An 18,072-nucleotide genomic window follows, 5' to 3' on the forward strand; every position below is an offset into this window, starting at 1 on the left:
TAACACCCTTTTAAACTCAGCAGATGTGACCTTGGTTGATAATAATTAGCATAGAGACTTTTCCTCCAGCTACTGGAAATAAGCTTGTTCCTCAGTTCTCTGGATTCCAGAATTCATCCCTGCTGAAAACGCAAGCTGCTGATTGATAACCAGGGCAGGCACCTCTTGTCAGAGATTGTGATCTCATGGTCAAGGGTAGCACAGTAAAAAAAACCCCACAACCCAAAACCTTACTATTGTTTTCAGAACACAAACCAGACACAACGCTTCGTTTCACTCTTTACCAATTCTTGAGAACGCTTTGTTTTTCTTTGTTCCCTGCCACTGAGACTTTACTTGTCCCACCTCCACGCTGGAAAGCACCATTCTAAACACCGAAAAGAAATTTCAAATCACACACTCCGATGATGATAAAATATAGAAAATGTCTCCATTTACCGCCTTTGTGGCTACAACAAAACCAAGTTCTTTCCCCCGCCACTGGCCCAAGGGCGGCCCAGGACTTGGACCAGCCGAGAGGCGGTCGCGGTCCTCCCGAAGGCAGGTGCAGGTGGAGCTGGCGGCAGAAGCACCAAATCCTGCGTTAGGGCGGAAAGTCTGAGATCGCTGCTGTGTGATCACCCCCGAAAACGCCCAGGGAAGCAGCAGCAGCAGCAAACGCCGCCGCCCCAGGCCGTGCTGGCGGGCGGGGGCCGGCGGGGCTCTGCGCTCCCCGGGCGCAGGGCGGGTGCCCTGGACGGCAGCCGGGAGCCAGTTCCTGCCCTCGCGGTGTCGTCTGAGAAGGTGGGTGGATTTTTGGAGGGAAGAGAAACCGGCAGTACGGAGACAGGGGAAGGGGACGTGCCCCTCCCCAGCAGAGGCAGCGGGAGCCGCCAGCGCCGGGAGCGGCGGGGCGGGAGCAGGAGCCCCGCGGGCCGCCGAGTGAGAGGGGCCGGCGGCAGGGCCGTGGGGCGGCGGTCGCCTGCGGCGCTGGGACGGCCCCGGGGCCTGGCCGGGGATGGGCTGTAATGGGACGGGGCAGAAAGGAGGCCGTGCTAGGGCTCGGGGAAGCGACCGCGGCGAGCGGCACCGGCGAGGCGGCACAGCCGCGCACAGCCCTGCGCCTCCGGGAGGGCGCTGGATGGAGCGCCCCGCCGCTCCCGGGCCGGTGCCCAGGTAGCCGGGGGAGCCCTGGGAGGAGCCCGGGGGGGGGCGCAGCTGGCGCGGCACGATGGCCCCAGCGCCTAGACGCCCTAATTGCCGCCGGCGGGGCCGCAGCGGCCGCCGGCTGCCGCTGTCGAAGCGAAGCGACGTCTGTGCGGGGGGAGGCCCGAAGGAGGGGCGCGGGCGGGGCGTGGGGCGCGGTGGTCTGATCGCGAACGGCTCCGGCTACGTAGACGAGGGGAGGGAGCGGCCTGCGAGCGGGGCAGACTCGCGTAAGAGACAAAAGCCCGGCACGGCCTCGCTGCTGCCGGAGGGGTCTTTTGTTGCCGCTTCTTCATCAGGGCTTGTGCGCTTTCTGCTGCCGCCCCCCCGCCCCGGCGCGCCACTGGATCCAGCCGGGGCGGGAATCGTGAGCAGGCGGCGGCTTCCGCCCGGCCCGGAGAGCGAGGGGCCCCCGGTCCCGTCCTCCTCGTCCACCAGTTGATCAAAGTTCGGCTGGGCCGAGGCGGTGAGCGGCCCTATCGCCCCCGCCAGCAGGGGCTGCCCGGACAGCGCTGCTCCGTCCCCGCTCCCTCCGGCGGCGTGTAGTGAAGTAGGAAGGAGCGGACACCTCCCGCCTCTCCCCGCTTGCCCTCTCCTCCCCGCGGCTGGAGCTCTGGATAGGAGGAGCCGGAGGAAGAGGAAGATGACGAGTGGGTGCAATTAGCCTAACAAGGGACGGGCGGCGGAGGCGGCAGCGTCCCCGCGCCGAGGACTGACACATCTGCTCTCTCTCCTCCTACAGCCATGAAGGCAGAAGCCGGAGAGCGTAGCTGAAGCCCAGGGTCGTCCCGGTGCTCTTCCCTATGGCAACCGCGTGAAGGGGCCGACCCCCGTTCCCCGGCGGCGGGGCTGGGCTGGCCGAGCCTCGCCTGGTGTGCGCGAGTGGCTCTGGCGTCGGTTCTCTCTTCCCGTCCTTTCCCTTCCCCGATGTGGGCTCCAGAGGATTTGCGCCTCCTTTGTAACCGGGAATGAAATAATGGCGACCCGGTGGGCAGCGGGGCCACCCGGCGGAGATGGAGACAACGAGCCCCCTCCGGGCGGCGGCAGCGGCGCCGGCGGCCAGGTAGGAACGGCGGAGGCGGGCGGGGCGCGGGCCGGGCCGGGCGGCCGCCTCCCGCCGCGGGGAACGGCTTGGCTGGAGCGGGCTTAATGGCCGCTCCCTCCCGCTCTCCCTCCCTCCCACTCTTCCTGCCCGCCCGCCCCGGAGTTGCTGGGAGTTGGACGCTGGGAGTGGTGCGGTTCCCCAGCAGCGGAGGGGAGGCAGCCGCCCGGCCGAGCGCTCCCCGCGCTCTCGGGGCACCGCTCCCGGGCCAGGAGGCGGCGGCGCCTTCGCTGCTTCGCGGGCCGGGCGGTGGCTCCGCTTCCCGCCCCGCGGAGCCGCCGCCGCCCTCGCCCTCGGGACGGAGGTTCCCCCGGGCCGCCCCTCGGGCCCCTCGCCCCCCCGGCCCCGCGGGCAGAGCGTGGCGTGTCGCTCCCACGCCCAACCTGCCCGTCCTGGAGGAGCGCTTCGCTGGGCGCTCGGGGGTACGGCTTCGTCCCTGTCACATTCCAGTCGTGATTTTTAGTAGAAATAAGGGTCTGGCCTCTGTCTTGTTTGTACCCAGTGCTTGCCACTCTCCTGTCTATCCATAGCCGCTTACATTAAAGATATTTCTATCCACAGCATTTGTTGCTGGAGCGATCCTCTGCGTTTTTAGTTCAGAAACTTAATAGCATGCCCTATGGTGGCACCATTGCGTGTTTTGACTTGCAAGACAAAAGTTTTTAACGCAGAACCGTGTCTGATCCTTCTGTGCTTCCTATTAATAGTAATGGCTCTGAAACAACAGTTAACTTTAGATTCAACAAAATACATGTAACAGCTTCAAGTAGACTTGTTCTAAGATTTGTCTTAAACTTTATTTACAAAGACAAACTTGATTTTGTATTTCTCAAAGTATGTATGTAGTGCTGAAGAAAAAGGTGATTTAAATCTGCATGGGGCTGTGAAATATATGCCCTTTATGCAGACATTCCCCCTTTTGTTTGATGAAGTTGAACTACAGTTGGGTGATTTTTAGGCGTACAGAACTTCAGTTTAAAAGTGTGGGTTGTGGGTTTTTTTTATTTTGTGTGATTTTTTTTTTCCTTAGGACACTGAGTTTTAGTTTTCTGCTATCTTGAATTCACCCATTTGCCTTGGTTTGAAAGTGTCACATATGGTATTGTAGGATTTTCCTTTCTGATGTTGTCTCAGTTAAGAGGTTCCCACAGTCTCTTAAAGCCAGATGGGTTAGATGAGGATAAAATCGGAGTCTTAAGTAAGAGGACAGAAGATACTGAGACTTCGTGATAAAACACTGAAAAACAGTGGCATGTTTGGAGAACCTGTTCTTCAGTATTGTTCAGACAGTATGTGAAGAAGGAGAAAACTGTATGTCTGAGGGTGAAAATTATTATCTGCTTTTTAATTCTGTCACATTGAAACTTCTGGTCTTTGGCACTGACCCTTGTCAAAATCTACCTCTGCCTGTGATAGTAAGCCTTAACAAGGCCTGTGGCACTATTGGAGCTCATCATGTTAAAGCTGTCTAATTGAGGACTACTAATAGGCATGGAATTGCAAAATGGACTGCTCTGCCTGTTGTTTTGCCAGGTACTTACATGTTGGAGTTAAAATGTAACTGGTAGAAAACATGTGCTGGGACCTGTGATTGCCTTAATCACAGCAGGCCTGATGTAATCTTTGCTTGAACTTGGACAGCCCTGGTGAATGTCTGATCAAGGTTGCAATGAGCTCTCAGTTGCCTTCATGTAATATTGCTGCATATCTTCAAGTTCAATATATTTTCTTACCACTTCACTTTCATAGATTTGTGTAAAATGCCAAGAGACTGAGGATTTGTGGCATGACACCTGCTCTCTAACTTGGTTTGATTGAATAGTTACTGTGTACAGTGCTTCGTGTGCTATCTTGGAACAAATCCCTTTAATTAAAGTCTCTCATGTTTGTATTTGAAGTGTAAGAATGGCTTTTTTGTTTAAAAGATTGGAAAACACCATTAATGGAAACAATTACTAAAAAAAGGACTTCAGGTTTTCAAAAAAATTGCTGCAGTTACAGGGGTTTATAGTATTCTAATACTGATGTGCAAGGTATTAGCAATTTTGGGAAATGATTTATGTTTTTGGGACACTGGATCCCATATGGTGTTTGCGTTATAATGCAGTATTTAGGTAATCTACATTTTATGTTTAGGTGTAGGTATCTACATACAGCAGGTTATCAGGAGGAAGACTCCAGGCATAGCTGTTGTTCACCAGTCAAGGGAGTTGCAGCAGAAATGAAGACTTTTAATCAGTATAAAGTTTTGGAAATGTAGTCACCAAGATTTGAGCAAGAACTGAAAAACTTGTCCTCTAGCTTCTGGAGCAGTGGTCAGACTAAGAAAGGGAATATCTGACTGAGAAGTGGTGCTTCTGTAGATCTTTGTGTGCACAGGTAGAGGCATACAGGACATGCCATCTGAGTCCTGTGGATACCGCTGCATATGGTGGTCAATAATTGTGTTTTGTTTTGGACATCTGCCTACTCTGATTAAGTTCTGTTTGTCATGCCTTGCCAAACTTTCTATTTTTATTTTCACTTTTTTTGTTTGTTTGTTTGTTTTCCCTTTCACTCTGTACCTGGTGGTTTTTCTCACTTCAGAACCCCTTCACTGAAACAATTGTTGGGAACAAAGATTGCACATTGAGGCTTGCAGGTTCTGTCTGAATGTGGAGCGCCTGTTCAAAGGGACAGGTCACATATTCTGGGCTCCTGGGGGAGCTGGCAGGGAGGGCCAGGGACTCTCAGGGCTGTTTGCCATGCTGTTTGAAATTTGACACACATTTACAAATGGAAGAATTGCTGGGCTTATGTTCATGAGGAGAGATAAGTGAGAGCGTGTTCTTTCTGGCGTTTAGATTAATAAGCATTGGCTATCTCTGTTCTGTCAGGTTGTAGCGGTATTTTTCTGGGGAGTTTTATCCCTGCTGAGGTACAGGCAGTACTGCTTCAGTCACAACATCCCACCTCCAGGCCTGTTGAGATTCCAGCCTGGAACTGGTGTCTTTGTTAGTGTAAATTTAATTTCCCACCCTTTGCCTAGAAAGGCACAATAAAAAGTGCTCCTATTTTTATTTTTTTTCCCCATTCCTACTGTTTTGCATTTAAAGAAGTGCTGTGTCTCTTTGTGGTATAGTTCACTGTTAATCTGTATTAAAAGTACTTTCTGAATATTAAATGCAGGTTGAAGAAAATATTAAGCACAGTGTGTGTGGCCTTAAAAGCCAAATTTTAATTCTTAATAATACTACTTCCTCAGTTTATGAATACTAAAATTAATATTAAAAACACTTTATCAAATAATTCTGTTAAGACTGTTATTTTTCTTTTGGTTTTCCTACATGTTTTTGTTTTGCTTTGCAGGCAAGTTGTTAGGAATAGTGAACAGTCTTTTGTGATTCCCAAGAGTTCTGTGTTTGTCAAAAGTTAGTAATATATTTCCAAAGACTTCTGTAAAAAAAAAAAAACAAAAACGTGTTTATCAGTACTTGCTTTGTAATCACAACTGTTCAATTTCAGAGAAGAAAACCCCACAATATTCTTACTCCTGCCCCTTATCAGAGAGAGTGCAACTGCATAAACTGGAGAGAAGCATGTGCTGGGTCAGGAACCAGAGAAGGGCAGTGATGGCACTAAAAATAGAAAATCATTTGCCTTCTCACTAACAATAATGAATAGATCGTTTACTATTTTAACAGCCCGGTTGGGAGGACATTGGTAAACTTCAAGTGGTGACTCCCAGGTGTTACATCTCTCCACTGGCAGAGGGAATGTCAGTCTTTGTAATTGTGCCTGTAAACATGTGAACTGCTTTGGAACTCTCTGTCGTTGGGTATTGATGCTTTTTCTATGCCTCATACTCAGATGCTGGAAGGTTTAACCATAATGTTAAAGATTAGAATTAGCAAAATACATTTGTACAATTTTATATGTCACATAGTATGCAGTACTGGTTGTTAAAAGTGTACATTACTTAGAGTGATAGAGAATTCTGCACAAAGCTTTTATTTAATAAATTCGGTATAAATACCAGCCCTACCAGGAGTTTTGGTTGCAGCTGTTCAAAAAGCTTGAGTCAAATCCTGTTTAATCATGCAAGCATAATGCTGACTTCTGCTCTGATTTATGTCAGCATAAGCCTAGGATAATTTGACAAAACATGGACCTCTTCCATGAAGAAATGTTATGTATTTAATAAGTGTAATATGAAGCAGGAAGTAGTTCCTTCAAGAAAAGGAAGGTGTCTGCCTTCTAAAGTAACTGCATTTAATATGTTTTTCTAAAGCGACTTCTTGCTTCCCAGTTATACAACTTTGTTAATGGTACCACTTTGGTGTAACTTTCTGAAAAAAAAATACTTCTGCAAGAAGAAATGCAATGGACTGAGAGTATCTTGAACTGTGTCCACGTGAAATAGCTGCTCTTCCTGCATGTGAGTAATGCAGTATATGCATTATACAACTGAACTTTTTTCTTTAACACCTTTGACAAACATCAAAGCACTAAGTTGACTTTTTTATCTGTTTAAGCTATTTTTAATGTTTTTTATTAAGGTGCAAAAATAGTGTCTGCTACTTCAGATGTATTATTTAATGTCATTTGTATTTACTTACATGCAAAAACAATTGAGAGAACGGTTGGGGAAGAGGAGCTATTTCATCTCACACACTGTATGCATTTGTGATCTTGGCCCTCTTGTATCTTTGAAAACATCTTACTGTAGGTGAGTAACCAAAACTGAACAGCATGGGCTCTGAAAAGAGTAAAAGCTGGTATTTTTTTTCTTTAATTCTCTGACTACATACATATATGGCTGTGTAAATGAAGATTATAATATCAACATGTGCAACCTGTAAGCCTTACTAAAAGAAAGAAATTATCTTTCCAAGGAAGTCTAAGTAGCAGTGTTAGACTAAGTGTTAGGAGTATATACTGGTGCTTTGTAGCTGATGTTTCAGGGTTTTTTTCTGATAACAACTGGAAGAAAAAACAGAGGTGTTCTACCATTCAGAGGCTGTGTGCTATTCTTCCTTGCAGCTGTTTGTGTGCTAAATTGCATAGAATAGAAAGCAGATATAAAAAACTATGAAACCATGTTAAATGAAAACAAGATTTATTTCATGTGCTTAACAGGAGTCATTGGAGTCAACAGGAGTCATCATGTGTTTAAAAACGTATGAGTTAGCCCTGGTGTAAATGTTGAGGCTTCCAAACTGCATTGAAACAGTCTGAATTGACAGTGCACCAGAAGTCAGTCTGGTGTTAGATACAATTCCATGATTGTGGAAGCTGTCAGAGCCTATGATCTCGTCAAAACCTTGAACTTAGGGCCTTGCTACAGAGGAAGTGTTTGTCTGCCTGCCACAATAGATAATGGATATATATAAAAATACGTTTTGCTAAGCATAGTACCCAGCCAGTGGATGTGAGTTATGCTGTCTGGTCAGGTTGATTCCTTTCTACAGAAATCTTGTAACACTTTGCCTGTTTATAATATGAAATGTAGATTATTGTAAATGGTGTGCTTTTCTGCTGTCCAAATCCTTCTTATGTCTTACAATTTTTATTATTTTTGCAAAGACACTTCATGGTATTTTTTGCCCATCACCCAGTAGTAGGCACACACTGTAGAAGTATAGTGGGTGGGAGCAGTGACATCAAACAAGCTTTGTGTTCATATCAGAGGCCTGACACATCTTGTAAACCTGAAAGTGCATAATTTTAGAGTTGCAAGGTGGGATTAAGCTGTTTTATGTACACAGTCCCTGAGTACATAAAGGTTATTTAATGGGAAGGCTTCCTCTGAGGTGTGTTTTGCCTTTTTGTTGTTTTTTGTTTTGTTTCTTTTTTTAAACCATGGTGAAATGCAATTTTCATTTACTCTAGTTAGATGGGAACTCTGCCCTCTCTCTGTTTTGTTGTTTACTTTGGTAAACAGGGAAACAATTTTCTGAGTTTACTGTTTGATGACTGCTGCTGGATTTGAAGAGAACTCTTCTGGGGAGGTGATATATAGTTTAGTGATTAGATCACTTGGTAATAGGATGGTAAAGATTAGGCACAACTGTGTGCTTTGTTCTCTGCATCTCTGTGCTGGGGGTCTAGAGCTACTGCAGTTTTCTGTACTAGTGTACTCTGTTCTGTATGCCAGGGGATTGTGTTCAGCAGAAAGTGTTGCTGCTTTATATTTTCTGTTCTAGATATTTGCATTGAAAACTTGTAGATCAGAATTGTTTTAGTGAAACTTTGGGATCTATTGCTGCAGCTTTCTACAGCCTGTGTGAGAGAGCCTGATATAAATCATGTTAGTAAATATTTGGTGCTCGGCATGAGAGGTTCTGTGTGGGCATTCTGGAAAAACACAAACGGCTGTTTAGATTTTGACTCTGGCTTGCAACCATGAGTATACACCTTTGGGAGTGTAGGTAGTGGCCTATTTTTGTTCTAAATTTCTTTATTTCCATTTGCCAGCAGCTGCTGCTTTGGTGAGAGTGAATGAGGTGCCTCCTTAGAGGACATGGCTAATTACAGATTGTCTGTTGGTGGAGGGGGGCACTCTGAGATAGACATTTTCTTTCATGTGTGTGTCATTTGCATAATGTGTTAGGACACACAGTATGGACTGCATTAAGCACTAGCAAATATGCTGTAGGGAATAATCTTGCACTGGCATTACTGAGTTGGCTGGATAACATAATCTTCCATATTTTAAATTTTGAGGTTTATATTTGTCTGCTTGAAGGGCCAAGGACAAGAAATCAAATAGAAAACTATTGAGGAGAGAAATTTTAAATGCTTCTGAGTAACAGTTGCGGTTGATACAAATAGGTTGAAAAGAGAAACGTGAACTTGCATGGGGATTTCGGTTTTTGTTTTTTGCTCTGAGTTTTTGTTCTTTCTTGGTTGGCTTTTTTGTGGTGTTTGTGGTTTTTTTGGGAGGGGTCATTGTTTGTTTTCATTTTTTTTACCTAATGGAAATGGCAGTGTGCCCTCCTATTTGTATGTATGTATATCTCTTTGTACACTTCGATGAAATACTATTTCTTATTAAAACTTTTTTTGCATATCACTGCCCCTTTAAAGGAATGTATTTTGTTCTCTTCTAGTTGAGTTTTTCATCTAAATGTTTGGGGCTTTTTGTGTTGTGAAGTTTGAGACATAAGAGAGTGAACAATCCTGTAATAAAAAAAAGTTTTAAAAAAAATTAAAGCTTCTTAAATTTCCTTAAATGTTAGTGTTGAATATCCGTGTAATTGCCTTAGTCTAAGTGCAAGGGCAGAAAAGACTAAAATTCAAATGCTGATGTGATTTAAAACTTCTGAGGTGAATAGGGGATTTGGATACAACTTGTTCTGTCTGTGGGATGAGCTGAAAGAGAATCTTTTAAACTCATGAATCCCTTACAGATCACTTGGCTTGTGGCGGACAGAGTCTGCTCAGTGATACGTTCACAGCGTTGGGGTGAACTCCTTAATTTTGAAAACTAAAACTGAATTCAGTCTACAACTGAAGTTGCAGTTTTATACTGGAAAACTACACAGGCAGAGATGTTCAAAAACTAGTTTAGGGAGCTAAAGTCATGTGGATTTCAAAACCATAACAACAATTCCAGTTATTTTTGATGAAAATACAACATTATAACTTGTTCAAGGTCTGTCCTGATGTAATAGAATGTGGAAGGGGTTGATTGCCTAAGAAGCTTGACAGATATTTAAATACAATTCTTCCATTAGAGTCTATGGGAGTTTAGACACGTTTAAATGTATATGTCCTCAGTTCCATAATTTTTGAAAGGGCTAGAGGTCAGTCAGTGCTTGCAGGAGTGCGCATAGCTATCAAAATTTCTTTTTGATGCAAGAATTGAGAACAGAAACATTTTGTTGTTCTTTTTGGTCATCAAAAGAAGAAGCAGGTCTAGTATGTGCTCCTCAAGCAGGTGACTCTTCTTACCTGCGGCCTCGGACCTGTTTTTTGTAAGATAAAGATTTGGTTAGGGTTATCTCCAAAAGAAATGCTGCAGTTTTCATGTTACAAGCTGGTCCATTGCACTCCATGCTTTGTTATTGTTGTTGTGCTTTTCCTCTCAGCTCTCTAATTTTGATGCAACTTTAATAGGGAGCCTGTGACTCCAGTGAAAAGTATTCCCATGTATAGCCGCAAACATTTCTTATTCATCAATGGCTGTAAAATCTGACTTGTTCCTTCTTGCATGCATTTTAAAATTTTATTATCCTCAATCACCATGGTAAAAGGTGAGTAAGTAAACTTTGCCCAGAGTAATCAATTTTCATGGCAGTTTTACTGGCCTTCTGCTTCATTCTCTGTACTTACACTGTTTATGTATGGGTCTGTCTAAATACAGTCTCACATTGTCTGTATGCTTTAGTTATTTTCTTAAAATATATTGGAGAAGTTGCTTTGGAGCTGCTTGTGAGGTGGGATTTAAACACAATCTTTTCTTAAGGAAAGAAGAATGAATGGCATGTGTGCTGCTCTGAGGATATTAAAGTTTTCCATCTTGCCAAATTACCAATAATATGAAAGTTGGAAGAGTGAAACAAGTGAACGTGAATAACCTTCGCTATTCCTTGCAATCTGTGCATCTGAATCAGATGCTGAGTAATTCAATAGCAGTAAGTAGTTTGGAAAGCTGGTATTCTGAACCTGATGTCATGGAGGTGATCTTACAAGCTCATTGCTTGCATCTCTTTTTGTTAGCATTTTCATTTTTTAAAAACATGAGAAGTAGTATTCCTGCTTTTTAAAAATACTGCATACAGAACCAAAATGGTCCTTGTAGCTTAGTCTGTGCAACAAAGGGCTTTTTCTGTATGAAGTGTTATGGAACATTGTTGTATAGTGGAAGCTGGCCAATACAAGTAGCATTTTGTAGCCCATGCCCTTTAGGTGTTGCTTTTCATGAGTTCAAAACTAGATGGTTTTGAGTAATTTTCTCTCCATTTGCACTGTGACTGAGGCTATGATTCAGCTGTATATCTAAACAGGTCTGGTAACTGCTGTTTTCAGGAGTTTAATGGCAATGGAGAGATAAAAGTGCTTCTTTTGTTATCTTTGTAGAGAACTTTTGCCTGCTGAGTTACTCAGATTAGTGAAGATGAATTGTCTGTGAAGAACTGCTGAAGGACTTTCCTCAGCACTAGTCGATACAAAATGTGTGTAAGTGTCATAGTGTTATGTCACATATTAAATACTGAGGAGTAATGATTAACCAGGAGCTCATGTATGAAATCTTAAATGTTCTGGTAGGTAACTCCAAGGATTAAACAGCACCTTAATGCTTGGTGTTGTTAAAAAGAGCAAATTGTCATCCATTTCCTAATAATTTTGAACAGACAGTGTTTTCTGTAATGCCTCAGTATATAAATTCATAGTGCACATGGAGCTGGTGTGTCTAGGTCCCATCTCTTCATTTTTCCCCATGTCAGAAACAATACAGTAGAGCCAGAAAAGTTGTGGAGATAGGCTAACTATGATAATTGAATATATGGAGTTGTTTCTGTGTCAAAAGTGAAAAAGGAAGCTAGGACTTGGCAGTTTGGGACAGAGGAGACTAGAGACAGACAGGTGATGTTGAGATGTAGTTTTCTCCATCTTCATCTTGAATTTCTGTGGATCAGCTCTTTACTATTTACACCAGGAACTTGGAGGTGTCAGGTGAGCATGGTGGGGTGAGAACAGGCAAAAGGAGATGGTCCTTTGCATAAAAATTAATTAAACTTGTTAATCTGCACCTTAATATTTTGCAAGCTAAAAGCATGTGTGCAACCTGGATATATTTTTGAAAGAGCAATACTTTCAGAGTTACTTATTACCCTTGTAGTGCAATGAATTATGGATTTGTGAATGATTAAAACTGGGAGGATAGTCTAGTGGTGCTTGTATCTGTGTTCTTTCCTAATTATTCACAGCTATCTGCATTTGGTCACTGTTAGGGCTGGGCTAGTTGAATCTTCAGTTTGATCTATGGGTGTTCTTACATGTTGCAGTGCTGATGCCATAATAGCTCATCAGGATTCCTTCTGCTTTCAGGAGTTTCTGTACCAGGCCTGATGGAACAAGGCAGCTGTTGGTGATCAGCAACAGGAAATGGGAGTTTTTCAAATATTCAGGACTGGACCTATTTTTGCTCCTTGAAGATACCAAACTTATGTCTTTGGTTTTACTTGCTTTTGTTAAAGTTGTTGCATCATATGGGTCTAATGTTCTCCTGTTTTAATAAGCTGAAATGAGGTGCACCATTGCCTGCTTCTGTGTTGATTCTTCTCTGTCCTCCCTCCCTGATGAAGGAGAGCTCAAGGTGATTGGGGATTGTACACACAAGTTGCATATGCTGTCATACTTTTCTACTTGTTTGCAGTCAGACAAGTGCTTTTTTTGCCTATAAAACAGTTTTCTGTGCCACCTTTTTAGTGGACTGCATTACACTGCAGGACTTAATTTTTGATTCCAATCAAATAAGACCAATTTTTGGTCTTACTGCAGCAGCAAACTCAGTAAACCACTTAGATCCTGTGGAAAACTCCTTTCTCCTTTTGTGGTGAATCATGCTGCTGGGACTTCTGTTTGCTGTGGAATAGTTACTCCTCTTTCACTCAATTTCTACAGCTCAAGGGAAGGAAATAGCATTTTGAGAGGCTATGCAGCAAGCTACATAGCTCCCAAGGGGTGGGACTGGGTGATGTACAGATAGGGAAAGGACGGGAGGGAGCAGCTTCATTTGGCAAAATGAAACTTCTTGCCTTCAGCAGTCCTGAAAATCAGTTATCCACAAGGTAAGGAAAAAAAAGGTAAACTACCTAAACAACTGGGAAATGAGATGACCACAAAAGTAGTTTTGTTGAGTTGGGGTTCTTGTCTTTTGTGGGAGGGTAGACAAATAACCTCCACCCTCCAAAACTATTTTAAAGCTAGATCTAAAGTGTTAAAAGGCATTTGTGGCTAAGATGGTTTCTGCTCCTGTAATCAGTGATTCATGACTGAGAAACTAAATTATTTAATGTGAGTGAGTAGAGACAGTGGTAATATTAGACAGTTACTCAGCAAGGCGTGTTCAGGGTAAACAGTCCTCACTGGTAAGTTTGTCTGTGGAGAATCATTTTTTCCTTGTTTCATTAAAATCAGGGACTTGGATAAACTTAGGAAAAAATCTTGTATTCAGTTAAGAATTCAGTGATGCCTGTTTTTCACACTGTCCCGGTGTGAGTTTTTTTGGGGAAAAGATTCTCCCCTTGTAACTCAGCGTTTTAACCTTTATGCATTTCATGGCCAGCATTCAGTGGCTTAAATTTTGGATGATGTGTCAGTGATGTAATGGTTGTGTATGAGCTTCTTTGCTGTTCACAATGGGAATCTGAAGTTTGGAAACAGAGTTTTTTTCTGTGTTAGGTTCTGTGTTTGCCACGAGGGAGGTGAAGCACAGACAAGCATCTTATTTTGGATAGTGCCAAAAAAGTGAATAATGATGTTTTTGCATGTTTGTTTTTTTTTTTTTTTGGTTTGCTGTTATTCTGTATGTTTTTTGGTGTTGTTTTGCTGTGTAGGTGAGGTGGTTTATTTGTGGTTGTTTTTTTGTTTTTTTTTTAAGTTACTGGATATTTTAAAAATTTCAAACCATTAATTCTACCAAATGAGTTAGGGGGAAGGCATTATGTGTGAGATTAAAACCAGGATTTGTGGGAGTAACTTGACCTTAAATTCAGTTAATGCTGTGGTGACTTCCCCAGCTTGGATAATCTGGTCTGGCAGATTTCTCTTTCCTGCTTAGGACCCAAGATACCTTAAGCTTTCATTCCTTGGAAAGTGCCTGCAGTCTTCCCTACTTTTGTAAGTGAGAAATCTGGGATTACAAGAATATGTCCTCAACTGAGTGTTGCTAACCTTCTCAAGGCATGGGGAACAGTGGTTGTCCTTTCTCTGTATTCTTTATCCCATGGGGCAGTTGTTTCTTGTGGAACTTGATTTCTTTATTGCAAAGACACTTCTCATTTGGAAAAGAAATACCACTAGTTGCATTTTAGAATGACTCACTAGAGAAGGACCTTCCAATTTATTCTCACTGCTTAATAAGGCCTTTCTGGCCTATGTGCATATTATTTCACAAGCCTGTTTGTCTCTGTTACCTTATTTACAAATGGCTGTTACAAAGTGGCAGTAGAGGCTTTACTTTCCCATTATATTGTTCTGTTCTTTGAATTCCAGTGAGTTCTGAGAAGTTCCATTATATTTATTGTTTTAAATGATGAAAATCCAGACTATTTTTTTATTTGTAAGTGGAGATTTGAAATGATAAAAAAAAAGTATATGTCAGAAGATGTCTTGTTAATGTTAATAAAAGTTATTTTATAATCAGTGAAAAAATATTTGTTCTAATTTAAAATAGTAGAATGGGGGAAAATTGCATTTGTTCATACTTCATAAATAGAATGCGCAAGTCCTTTCAGCTGGAGATGGTTCTGGACTTCAGCAGGCTTTGGATTCATGGTTCTAATAAATGATCCTTTGAAAAAAAACTTTAATTCTTTTGAAAATCAGTAGTACCTATTTTATTCTTTAATGCTGTCTGCTTTTTGTATTATGTGCTAGAATATAAATAAATAACTTGAATTGTATAATTTCTTCAAACCTTCTGTTGGGGAGATGAGTGTCAGGTTTAAGCAAAAATATCCCAAGCAACTAATATTTTCTTCAATTATTAGAGTAAAAAGCCTACAACTACTAGTTCTTTGTATAGTGCAAGACCATATATGCTATAGAAAACCTGACATGCTGTTACATATGAAGTCACAATATGAAAATATGAAGAATGTAAAAATAACCATATATTGAAGCTAAACACAGTAGAAGTAGATACATTTGTTTCAGGAACAAAAAGTTTATTTTTTTATACAACTCCTTTATGCTTAAATTTAAAGTTTGAGAAAGCTTGTCTGTTTAAAGGAAATCTGTAAAGAATTAGGCCTGCTTTTTGAATGTCTGCAGCTTGAAAGTGTTGTAGGTATGTCTCCAAAACCAGGCAGATAGGACTCTTTATTATGTCAAGTTGTGAATTTTAAAAATGTTAAATTCACAAGTTGTGAATGAAAAAAATGTAAATTTAATCAAAAAGAAGAAAAAACCCAAAAATCTAAAGGAAATTCTTGATCATCTTTCCATGGCAAGTCATGCACTGAAGCATAATTACACTTACGTGGTGTCCTTCCAGTATTAACAGACTTTGCCTGTTTAAACAGAATTTTGTCTTCCTGGTGTGGTTTTGTTTTCTGTAGCTACCTGCAGGATTTTACCTAGAGGCTGGAAACCACTGCTATACCTGCGGCAGTCTCTTTGGTGTTAGATCTATGAATTGAGCGTTTCTGGCCCTCTGAGAACAATACTGAGGTGAATTTGTTCTTTTGTTTCCTCCTTCCTTCCATATACACATGTGATTATATGTTATAATTGTAAATGTTGTTGCTGAGGCAAAAAGTTTTAGAAAATTATGGCAATTACATGAACAGTATTGTTTCAGTACATTAAATGAGAATAACAGCAGGAGTGAATATACTTCTATGCTTACGTTCGAAGTTCTATATGCATGTTAGCAGGTGGTATTGCAGACTGTATTGGACATGAGCAGATAGGGGATGATAGGGATTTGAGCTAGAATGTAGCACTTCACCAAAAATAGTCTGAACTTGATTTGCCTGCAGCTCAGATTTGTGTAGCTGCCATAAAATGCATTCTCGCTAATACGGCACAGATTTAAAACCAGTTTTCACAGTGTTAGTGAATCATTGAGGTTGGAAGGCACTTCTGAAGACCATTCAATTCAGAAAACTGGAGCAGGCTGCCCAAGATGGTGTCCAGGCTGGTTTTGACCACGAGCATGGAGACTCAGCAGCTTTTCTGGCAATATGTTTCAGTGTTGGATTATGCTTATAGTAAAATTTAGGGTGAGGGTGGTGATGTTTATATGCGATTTCCTCTATTTCAGTTTGTTCCTGTGTGTCTTCTAATTTCCATCAACTTGGTCTCCCAGCTGGACCTTTTCCTGTTGTTCATAACACCTTCAATTTCCAGTTCAGTTCACTGTTCATTTTTATCTGGCCCATACTTCATTAGTTTGTCCATAAGAACATAATAGGAGACAGTGTTAAAAACCCTCCTGATGTCAGGGTAAAAGAATACCTGCTGCCCTTCTCTCATCTACCAAGCCAGTCAGCTTTACAAATGGCCATCAGGCTGATTAAGTATGTTTTACTCTTGATAAATCTGCCTTCTTGTCCTTTGTATGTTTGGAAGCCTTTTTTGTTGCCCTTCATGTCCCATACCAGATGGAAGTCCAAGTGGGCTTTGGCATTGCTAGCCCCTATCACTGCATGCTTAGACAGTGTCTTTGTTTCTTCTGGATCACCTGGATCATGCTTGTGATCCTTGTACACTCCCTTTTACGTTTGAGCTCAGTCACAATCTTCTTTTTTTTCCATGCAGGCCTTTGCTTGATTCTTTGCACAATGGTAGGGACCATTCTCGAGCTTATAGGAGGAGATCCATGAAAATCAACCAGCTCTCTTGGGCTCCTCTCCTGGACAGCCTCCTTTGAAATTCTTCCAAGCTGATCACTGAGCAGTCCTGTTCTGTGGAAGTCCAGGGCTGTGAGTCTGTTACATGGCTTTGCTCTCTGCTCTCAGGGTCCTGAACCTTGTTGCTCATAATCACTGTAGCCAAGGTGACCCCTGAACCTCATGTTCCCAAGAATTCTCCCTTTTCTGTAAATATGAGGTTTAGTAGATTGCCTGTTCCTTTTTGGAATCTCAGTCACCTGTGTCAGAAAGGAACTATTATCACATTCTGGAAACCTACTGGATTGCTTGTGTTCTGCTGTGATGTTAATAAAATTATTAAAAAGTAATATATATTTTATTGCATATGTTTTTGTCAATACCTTCTGAATTGGTCTTGTACAAGGTAAAGCCCTTACAGGCTGTTCACCAGGAACTTGTACAGGGGAATTAAATGCAGAGTAGAGGAAGTTTCATTAGAGGATTAATCTGTTTTGTCATATGACATAATTTGAAAGCCAGGATATAAATTTAATAAGAAAAGCAGTGAAGAGGTTTGGAAAAGGATGGTTAAATAAAACTGAAACAAGAGCTTTCATTCCTGCAGTTAAGTAATTTTCAGTTACTGTTGATGTCAGTTTCACTTATGAAATCTGGTTGAAGGTATTTGGGTAAGTTGTGCTATGTCCATGTCTTGCTGCATCTTAGTGGAGTGCAGGTCTTCTGTCATGGTTTGACACGTGATATTTCATGCAAACACACCCAGGTCATGGAGCTTCTGCCATTTGACCTGAAGTTGCTGAATGTTGATTTTTTAAAAAATAATTCCTCACTTGAAAGACAAGGTTAGGAAATACATTGTCCTTTTACAGACATAGTAAAAAATGAAAGCAAAAGCCTCCAGAAGAGAACCATGTTTTTTTTTTGCACAGACTGATTGCTGTCAGTTATGTAATGAGGAGCTTGGCACATGTGCAGTAGTTTGTGATTGATGGGTCACAGTGTGTGTACTCACACTTGGGACAAGACTGGTAAAATACATTCCTAAAATACACTGTGAGCTTAATATGATGTAAGGTGAAATTTTTGTTAAGGATCAAGACCTGCTGCTGGGTGAAAGACGGTTGTGTTGACACAAGGTAGACTTTGCTGAAATATAAGTGACTCTGAATTTAATTCATGTGAGTTTGTTATATAGTCAATAGTCAGCCTGTAGTTTTCTACTTATAAACCTCCTGC

General features: G+C 42.2%; 1 protein-coding gene across 3 annotated transcripts in view; it reads left to right on the plus strand.

Moving 5' to 3' along the window:
• The first annotated feature begins 1,459 nt into the window (after positions 1–1,459).
• Positions 1,460–18,072, plus strand: part of ARHGAP21 (Rho GTPase activating protein 21) — a 108,782-nt gene continuing 92,169 nt past the window's right edge. The window contains exons 1-2 of one of the 3 annotated variants that reach the window (XM_015617327.3): positions 1,460–1,835; positions 1,928–2,248. In XM_015617327.3, coding sequence (XP_015472813.1) covers positions 2,162–2,248 — 87 coding nt within the window. In that variant the 5' untranslated portion in view covers positions 1,460–1,835; positions 1,928–2,161. The remainder of the gene's footprint in view (positions 1,836–1,927; positions 2,249–18,072) is intronic. The other 2 variants (XM_015617326.3, XM_015617324.3) reach the window with 2 other exon arrangements.

The sequence above is a fragment of the Parus major genome, chromosome 2, assembly GCF_001522545.3.
Source record: "Parus major isolate Abel chromosome 2, Parus_major1.1, whole genome shotgun sequence".
Classification (NCBI taxonomy): domain Eukaryota; kingdom Metazoa; phylum Chordata; class Aves; order Passeriformes; family Paridae; genus Parus; species Parus major.